The 10,437-nt window shown below is 39.4% G+C and overlaps 1 protein-coding gene across 1 annotated transcript in view; it reads left to right on the plus strand.

Annotated features, from left to right (window-relative positions):
* plpp4 (phospholipid phosphatase 4) overlaps positions 1-10,234 on the plus strand; it is a 61,216-nt gene extending 50,982 nt beyond the window's left edge. The window contains exon 7 of the mRNA XM_027026355.2: positions 5,735-10,234. Coding sequence (XP_026882156.1) covers positions 5,735-5,946 — 212 coding nt within the window. The 3' untranslated portion in view covers positions 5,947-10,234. The remainder of the gene's footprint in view (positions 1-5,734) is intronic.
* The last annotated feature ends 203 nt before the right edge of the window (positions 10,235-10,437 follow it).

Here is a 10,437-nt window from a genome sequence, read left to right on the forward strand (position 1 = left end):
ATATGATATTTTTTGACTTTGAATTAAAGAGAGTGAAAGCAGAACTGTTAGACTTGCTGGAGGAAAGATTACAGTTTTGTAGCACATTGCTAACCCATTGCTAACTATGCACTAAGAGCAGCAGTGTACTAGATTTTTGTTGTTGAGGTTACACCGACATAATAAACAGAGAATAGGCTCAATTTCCAAATTTCAAAGTAGCTCGCAATATATCATTTTCTTTAAGCCTCACATATATGTATGTAAATCGGTGCTCTCCTAATGTACATTATTACTATGAAAGTAAAGTGTTGTGTGATATAAATTATATTCTGAGAAAAAAAAATTGCTAGCTAGCTGTGTAAAGCTAGCTATAAACTAGCTACAAGCAACAGAAAAATATATGCAGCAGCTAAACTGAACTCATGGCGTGCAGCAATGCATGCCCTATACTGAGGCATATTTTCATGATTATAAGGATTATAAAGGTTTCAAGGTTATAAAAATTAAGCTTTGTTATTGATTTTCTATATTACAGGTGCAGATGTTTGCTAGGCAATGTAAAAAAAAAAGTGTGCCTATGCACACACACACAGAGAGAGAGAGAGAGAGAGAGAGAGAGAGAGAGAGAGAGAGAGAGAGAGAGAGAGAGAGAGAGAGAGAGAGAGAAAGAGAGAAAGAGAGCTCTAGTCTGCTACCAGAGGCTTGGGAGCTTGAGGGTCTGGGTGGTATCTTAGCTGTTCCCAGGACTGCATTCTTCTGGGTGGAGATCTTGGATGCTTTTTCATGGATCTGCTGGAGCCATTCTCAGACCCTAGTGCTCCGATTACCATGGGAACCACTGCTGCCTTCACCTTCCACATCTTCTTAGGCTCTTCTTTCAGCCCTTGGTATTTATTGAGCTTTTTTTGTTCCTTGTTCCTGATGTTGCTATTGCTTGTGTAGTGATTTTTGTAGTGTTAGTGAGTTGTTAGTTACTGTTGTTAAATTTAATTGGGGCACCACCCTGATTAACAGGGAAAATGTATTAATTTTAATTAACATATTAATGACTAATAATTCAATCTCAACTCATGAAAGTCGCCAATTCGATACGTGATTTTCTCATCTACCAAACACATCACTCGGGCTCGCAGACATAATAACCAAGGTATTGAATAAGCCGAGATAAGGAAACATGCACCACAATCAGTGACTAAGATTTTATAAATGACCAGGAGTGTCTAGTTCACTAGAATCATTATAATTACAAGCCTAACAATGTAAACATGCTAAAGTTAACACAAACAAATCATGGTGGATACAGCTAACAAGATAAGCTAATTTTAAAAATTTATTAGAGAAACAAAGTAAATAGATTGATTTATGCAATCTATGGGAGAAATCAACCTTGTAATCTACTTATTGATCAAGACCAAAAAGCTTAACCTTATTAATCAACAAATTCATAATAAAAGTATGCCTATAGTCCTATAGTCTAATAAGAGGATCAGGAGAGAAAGCCGTTGCAAACAGTGAAGTGGGAAACTAATTAAGAGTTATGAGGCTGTGTCACAGTTGAGGAAAACATTAACTATTCTAATTTGATTAATAAACAATAAAGCTATTAATGATACCAACTGGTAACATAGGAAAGAAATGTCGGCTCTTACAGCTCGCTGGGGAACAGTCTGGAGATGCATGAGCGTGATCCATTGGATCGTTCGGACAGCGCAGAGAGTACAAGGGAGAGTGCATTTGACTTTGGGCATCAGGTCAGCGTACCAGAGGTTAAGATCAGTCTTTCACCCAACTGCTTGACTGTTAATGAGAGTAGTGCCCTTCCTGTGAAATTGTCCGATGACTCTGAAACAGTCCACTGTTCCTTGTAGTTCTTGACATTCAGTGATGGTGTGGAGACCAGGGTTCTTAGTTCAAGGAATTGGACCTTCAGATCTGGCTCTAGTGAGAGTCACATAGGCCTTCGTGTACAGACCTTTTCCGAAAATAGAGTGGGTTCTTTACCGGCAGTGTATTGGATGAGTGTGTTCAATAAGGGTCATGATGGGTCAATTCCGACGACTACACACTAACGAAAAGAAATTAATAAGATAATAAGACTTGTTTGAGAAATGAAAAAAGAAGGAAAAAAACCTTTGTCTTCACTGTAGTCTGGGGGGGGGGGGGGGGGTGGCCCCCATTCTATGTTTCAGTTGCAGTTCACACCTTGGACCTGACTAGACTACTCAACTCGATAGACTCCTCTCTTCATCTCTCAGCTTCTCAGCTCCACTCACCAACCCAACTTCTCCACTCAACTGAGGGGGTAGAATTTGTCAGTTTTGGAAGAAACGAGGCTTGCATATTCAATAACCTCTGTTAAGAGATATAGGTATACAGGAATTACATAAGATCTACCACGAATCAATTATAAAGAAAATAGGGAAATAAAGCAATAAAGGAATAATAATAATAATAATAATAATAATAATAATAATAACAGCAGTAGCAATCCCAAGTGTCATAAACAAAATCAAGTATTTTAATTTAATTTCCTATTTTAATTTCTTGATTGGTTTCAGACATTACAAACTACTAACTTTAATATATTGTCTAATTGTTTCATGTAGGATTTCTGGTAAACACAATTAGGAGTAAGTAACAATTTGTTTACAGTATGCATGTGGTTAGGCAACACGCAGATCAGGTAATATGAGTGAATAATACAAATAAATGAAGGACAAGTAATGAACAGAATAATGCGACAGCAGGTATTTATAAAACAACAGGCGCACACATCACAATTTGGAAATTATATTAAAATCACCATACATTATTGGTTGATTATCTGACATCATAGCGGATTAAATGGTGAGGTGTTATTTTGATGAATATGTGGGTGAAGCAAAATTACTTGCCCTAGTAGGAATTTGAGTGTAATGGAATTTATTGTCTTCTTTACTATACCCAGGCTGGTAAGCGTGTTTCACTTTATCATCCATCAGTTTAAAATCCTTAGAGGGAAGGGGGCTGAGGGTCAGGGACCAGGTCATCTTGATAGCTGGGCCTTTTATGGTTTTGTTGCTAATCCTCCAGGCTCCAGCATGTCCCAGGTCTGGTCTGTGGCATAGGGGTGAAAGAGAGCTCCCCTTTTGACCAGGTTAGAACTTCATCAGGTGAATAATTTTGAATCTATCCTCACTACACTTGGGATTGCTACATCTATCACTATGTCCCTCTTCTGCTGTTTGTCCACCACTACTATATCTAGTTGGTTAGCCATTTTTCAGTCTGTTTCCAGAAGATTTGCAGGATTTTATCTCTGTCATTCTCCACCACCTTTGGGGGTGTATCCCACTTTGACCTCAGAACATCCAGACTGTGTTCAATACAGATCTGTTTGTATGCTCTGCCTGCAGGGATTTTGCATTCTGCTGTTATGTGCTGGATTGTCTAAGGGGCATCGTTGGACAACCTGCATCTGGGGTCCTGCCTGGTGTGGTAGATCCCAACCTCTACTGATCTTGTATTCAGGGCTTGTTCATGTGCTGCCATGATTAGTGTCTCCATGCTGCCTTTCAATCAATCTTTTTCCAGCCATTGGTTGGATTTCTCCATATCAGCCACTGCCACTATTTGCCAGTGTGCAGGGGTTTATCCTCTCATGATGGTACCTGCTCCTCCTCATTCCCATCCACCTGCTCCTCTTCATTCCCATCTTCCTGGTGTACTCCTGGATCTTGGATGTTTCTTCCTGGATAGTGGCTCTGATGCTCACTAGTCCTCGGACCCCCTCCTTCTGCTTAGTGTACAGTCTCAGAATGCTAGATTTGGGATGAATCCCTCTGTGCATTTTGAGGAGTTTCCTTTTCTTGTTGTCAGTGGCTTCTGTCTCTTCATTTGGCCAGCTGATTATGCAAGCGGCATACCTGATTACGAAGTGTAGGTGCACACACGCACACACACACACACACACACACACACACACACACACACACACACACACACACACACACAAACACACAAACACACGTTTTTTTTAAATGCTTCCTCTTATATATCTTATATAAAATTATTCTTAAGATTTATTGTCTGAACATAGCTAACTAGACCAGCTGATCATAGGATAATCCTCTGAATCAGGTTAAAGGGGTTAAGGACGAAGCTTCCTCTAACATTACAAAATTACAGGTCATCTCTGTTCCACTCCTTTGGGTTCATTTTGAAGTAGTGGATAACGCTACAGCCTCCTAGCAGTTTCCCATGAATCCCAAACAGGAGGCAGATGGCATCCGAGAATGGGCCTGTTAACACCACCCCACCACCCCTTCCAGGCCCCTTCTAACACAAACTGCTTCTGTCCACAGCTGACATCCAAGCTGGTAACCATTGTGTGGAGCAGGAACTCCGAGCAGGAGTTCCTTAACCAATAGCCAGGACTGCTGCTGGCTGAGGGCGTGTTGAACAAAGTTTTTCATCAAGGGTGGTTTTCACAGGCGGGGAAACTGAGAAGCGTATTTGTGCAGGCTCTAAGCAGCACATAACAGAGTTTTCTCTAGGCACTTATATTTACAGGAAAGTGGAGCAGAACATTGAGTAACAGAGAGATAGTGGTGGCTGCTGCACCTTAGTTTAAACCTCAGCAGTGTGGCAGTTACAGGCAATGAAGTGGTGAATGTACCAATGTGATGGAATCTTAATCTCTCGATGTATTTTGAGATCAAAACAGTGTGTAAAAGGATGTTTTTGGTTTAAAACAATGACAGAAAAGCCTCAGTGCTTAGTGCCAGATCCTAAAGTGTTGTTATGTTTTATAGGTTTAATGTCCAACTTGTGAGTGTTGCACACCTTTAGTTAATTAGTTATGTCTTGCAAAATGAATGTAAAGCCAAAGATCTTGGAGACCTTGGATCACCTGGATTTCTGGGCTGCTTGTGCTTTGCGCTAGAAGGCTGGTCAAGTACCACCACCACCACCACCTCTACCACCTTGCAGAATACGCAAGGAGGACAGTGAGGAGATAACCAGAAGGGAGGTGTTTGGGATGTTGTCTTTCTTCTAAACTTAAGATGTTGCATTCTTCCATCCCAATCCATTTCTGGACCTTGAAGTCAGTGTGTTTGTCTTATTCTCTCTAAGCATGTTTGTCTTAAACATAGACCTTGTGTAGGCCTTGATTCAATAACTGTATTCTCTAAATTGACTAGTCTGTGCAGGAAAAAAAATCAGTGAGGGGTATGCCAACCTCAGCACTGAACTGGGTGAAATACAGTACATTAAGGTTTACTGTCCAGAAAGGGGTATTGTTTTTGTGATGGTATTTCCAACCCATTACTGCATTTATCAGCCAAAGTGTCAGAATACATAAAGGGATTATGTATTTAAAATGTAAAACATCATTGGTAACTATGACAGACAATCAGATTATGGATGTTTTTGTCAAATAAAGAGATTACATGGGAGATAACATTTTTCCTGAAAATAATCTTTGAGTGTGGGGATTTTCAAGCAATCATCTTTTCAACATAAGATTCTAGTAATTCTAGTAAATGACATCCCAGTAAACATGAGATTTGATGAGAAGATGTTGGTCGCATGGATCAACATTTCACTTCTTTTTATGCTTTAACATGGAAGTTTCTCATATTTTCTCATATCTCAAATAGTGGAAAACCATAACAATGTTAGTGAGACTAAATCATTTGTAATGTGTTCTGAGCTTATGCGAGGGATCACTAACGGAGAACTATTGAAAGACTTTGAATTGTTTTCACAGATGCCTTCATCGGGGGAGTGATAGGACTGCTCTTTGCCTATATCTGCTACCGGCAGCACTACCCACCATTCCTGCACACAGACTGCCACTTGCCTTATGTTAGCCTGGCACTGAGCGTCTCCCAACATGCACCCATCACCGAGGACCAGCCTCATCCCACGGACAACGCCACCAGTCTACCTCTGGAGGGCATCACCGAGGGGCCCGTATGACTAATAGATCCCGACCCTTCAGCAGCCCACTTGCTGCTCCAAGGCTCCCCCTCTTGCTCTGCCCACTTGGTATGACCCATACAGGCTGACTGACTCTACAACATTCCAGTGGGTTGTACCAATTCACCTGTTTTCTTTTTTGCTCACCAGTCAGCTTTTATTATGTGTTTAGTTCTCAGTAAGAAGCCTTGTTGAGGATGCATATATACACTCAGTACATCTGTTGACAGCAAATTCAACTGTTGTAGTGTAGCAGAAAGGAGAGTGAAGAGAAAAAGTGTTTCTTGATGCCTGATCATGCAGACGTGGCTTGATGAAGCTACATAAAGAGGAAGAAACACTAATAATGGCACAAAAGAAAGAGAAAGTACAGTACCATGTATTTTATTTTCACCAGGTCTGGGTCATTTCAATTAAAATAATAATACAGGAGCAACATGGCATTACAAGGGAATTTTAATTAATCCTTTCAGTCATAGTGTTTCTGACTGTTGTGTGGAAAAGTGTCCTTTAACTCACTCTCCTACTGGCTTTTCCACCTATGATTCATTTGTTTGAGACAGTGGGCAGGAAAACCACTTTCCGAAAGTCCATTCTGTGAACTCATTGGTTGTCCATGGCAACATGCTGATAAATATAGACCTGCTACACTTTGGCTTTGGGAGAGAGCTGACATCGATGCTTCCTAGAGTGCCCCCCCTCATTTGCCAGTCCTTTCTTTTGTTTTTCTTATCTTCTCCTACCTTGCTCCGCCTTTTCCACCTCCTCTGTTTATTTTCTCATTCGCTCACCATGTTCGCACCCACATACACGTAGCTCATCACTTAACGCCTCCACATTTTGCTCTCTGTTTTCTCTTTCACGTTTTTCTTTTATTTCCCCAGTCTCCATCTCTGTCCTTAGTTTATAACTGCTTTGTCAGTACTATCACTCCCCCCTACATCAGCACACTCACTTGTGCTTTCTCTCTTCTTCCCTTTCTATATTTTGTCATTCTCTCCTACTATCTGTCCTCTTATTTCATCCATCTTTCCTTCTTGCTCCATTTTGCTTTCACCCAGCCTGATTACCAAATTTGCCTCTATTTGACATTTTCCATGCCTGGGACACTCAAACAATTTGAATACAAATTGCGGCCAAACGCCGGGCGATCGATATTGAGCAGGGGCTATTCGTGTGTGCCAGATAGAGGGTGCATGACACTTGGAGGGCAGATGCCCCAACTTGCACCTGAATTCATTTTCATCAGGGCCAGAGCGGATGCCATTGCTACTGAGCACATTAGTGCAGCACTGAAAAGAAAACCTCTGTCAGAGGCTGGGAACTTTTAGCATGAGTGTGTCTCCTTGGCTGTTTATGGCCTGCCACAATCATCCCACTAATGGGATTATTCATTAACATGCCACTTATGTTTTTATAAGGTTGCCTGTGTTGATTGGACACAAAGGGGAGCTACTCTGTGGTGATTATGATTTAGACTGTTGTTAATTACAAAAAAGAGAGAGGACCAGTACTGGACCAGTAAATATTCAGTGCCATTCCATGTAGAATTAAAATACATAAAGGAAAATGTGTAAAATTCTGTTATCATGTTTTCCATGATTGTCACTCAGTGATATGCATAGAGCGGAAAGAGTTTTTTGAGTAGTTAAATAATGCCCAAGTACCTGCCACAATGTACTTGATCTTGATTTTTGAAGGAGTCTAAGCATGTTTGAAAACGCAAAATTCGCTGTCTGGGTAAACAAGAAGTAGGCCAAAGATTTTTTTCCCTTAGCAAGTGATACATGTAATTTAAATGTAAATGTGATATTTGATGTTTTTAAGATGAAATTCTTTTAAATGGTAGAAGCAAAGATAATTATTCAGGGAAATGCATGAAGTGACAGCTGAAACTAGTGACAATGAAATAATGAAGTTGGCTTGTCGAGGATAAGTTCATAATCCCCTTATCACCATTTGTTACTTCGGTTGTAGTCCTATTTTCAAAGCAACAACATGCTAATTATAGCATTGTTCACACACAAACAAACCTGCCAATATTCCTGTGAACATGCAGAAAGTTCCTTTGGCCACAGCAATACAGATTGTTTCCACATAAAGTGGAAAAAAGTCAAAGGGTTTTCATAAAATGTAACAAAAATAATGTGAAGGTCTCCCATTTTTCTACTGCTGTACTGCAGGCAATGCCCCTTGTGCACTATGAGGAGCCAGAGAACTCTTAGTGCACTACAGGGAGACAGTGAACTCTTGCCAGACTCTTTTGTTTGAGACCCAGCCTGTAGACTTTCACCACAGCATCTGTTCTATGTGGTTGCTATATCATACACATGCTCTATTCAGTTATTTTTCAAATAAGAATATGCAGATGATAAAGGAGCATGCCTATGCACCACACATACCTTAACATACCTGGTGCTGTTCCCTTATATGTGTGTTTTTAAAAAGTGTTTACATATCTGCTGTTAATAGATGGACCTATTAATGTATATGACGGATTAGCTGCATAGAAAATGCTAATATGGCTAACAACAGCCATTACTCATCATGATATTGCTAACAATGCTAAAACATTACTGTTAGCATTTTTATTCAGTAATAACAGCACTTTCTGACTGAAAAACATTGTTGGGTCTCTGGCATGAGGAAAGAAGCCTTGTGGTCACTCACTCTTGGGCTAGAAATCACTAGAAATCTCACACACATGGAAACAACTTTTAATTACATAATCATAATTACATAGTCTTGCTACCGCATTGCTCAGCTAGATTAGTTTTTCTCTTTGAGCCTTTTACAATGTCCCCTACCATAACTTCTAATTGCTTGTCCAAAGATTTGTTGATTTGTTAACTTGAGATTTAATTCCATACTTATTAAGAATTTATTATCCTTGGGAGTCCTGCTTGCACAAATGTTTTTGTTGAATATAATGGGCTTGATAATGAAATATCAGATGTGTTACTGCTCTGGGGTATATTCAACAAAACAAGGACAAAAAGCAGGAATCCTGAAAGACTAACAGTAAAAATAACCATTTACAAGATGGAAGTCACCTTGCTTGCCTTAACCCAAGCCTGCATGACTCTGATATTAATGAATTCATTTAGGGTGAAGAACCCACTTTGGGGTCTCATGAAACTCGTATGGCAACCCAGGCAGTTGGTTCATGTTTTATGTGGTTGTTACCTTTTAGTGTGTTACCTTAGTGTTAAATACAGTTCTTTAACTTGTCAGTGTAATTTGCCCAAAAGTTGAATGAATCTTATTTTAGTATCTGCTACTGAAAATAGGGGCATTTATTGTGAAAATAGGGGCATTTATTGTCTCTGTCATTTTTCATTATTTAAAAGTGACCAAAGCTTATAAATGTGCAACATATCTACTATACTGAGGAATCTGACTTATCACATTCCTTTTCATAATATTAATCTGCTTTGTTTTTATGTTTTGCTATTTCCTCCTCTTAATTTTCCTAGACATAGGTGCTGTAGAAAAGGAAAAAGGTCCACAGGCTGCCCCCCTCCCATAATGTGAACCATTTGTTTTGTACAGAAGGTTTATTTTGTACTCACAGGTTTATACAATTTGTGGATATTAAATATGTTACCCATTATTTCTCCTTTTGTTCTATGTCTACTGTTGCTCAGAAATGGTAAACCAATTGTTTCCTAATTGTCTTATAGGATAAAAAGAATTCTAGTTCTCTGAAGTCACATGGCATGTCAATTCTAGTTGTAAAAAGAGATCATTTTATATGGAGACGCATGTCCTGGCCTTGAAACCACTTTGAGTCGTGTTCTTGTTGATTATACTGTGTATGTACAAATAGTCTAAAAATGATCTGCTTAAGAGTCAAAACAGTCCATGAAGTTAAAAGCGAGCAAAATTCTTTCCTCATGTCTAAGTGGATGTTTTGCTGGGTACAAGCAGTAAAACTAACAAGCTGAAAAGAGCATTTTCATTGACCTGTCCACGCTGCTAATGCACATCAAAATCAATGAAATGAACGAAATTTGGTGACTGGGTTCATATTTTAGTATGCTCTTAGAAGAATGGAATCATGTTTTACGGTTCATGACAAAAAAATAAATAAATAGACAAAAAAAGAGCACTGTTTAATTTATTCCTGTGCATTAACGCCACTGAGCGCTTCAGAGTGGGTGTTCTGTGCGACTCCGGTGGGGCTGGGTCCAGGTTTGGCTAGCCAGCAGGTGCTGCAGGAGCTCAGTATACTGTTTGTTCTCGGTGAAGGTTTGTTATTGTGTTGTTATGCATCAACTTGCACTTATGTAAGGAGTTTTCAATAAATTATGATATGCGAAATATTGTCCATATTCATTTTTGTTTGGTTCTTTTTGTAATATGCAGGTGTTTTTAATAATATTGGAATTGTTAACTGGAATGTTTTCTTTCTATAATATATGCATTTGTGTTACACAAATATGCACAGCAAATGATGTGATTGGTTGCACGCACCATTGTGTACTGATG

Source organism: Electrophorus electricus, chromosome 11, assembly GCF_013358815.1.
Source record: "Electrophorus electricus isolate fEleEle1 chromosome 11, fEleEle1.pri, whole genome shotgun sequence".
Lineage (NCBI taxonomy): Eukaryota > Metazoa > Chordata > Actinopteri > Gymnotiformes > Gymnotidae > Electrophorus > Electrophorus electricus.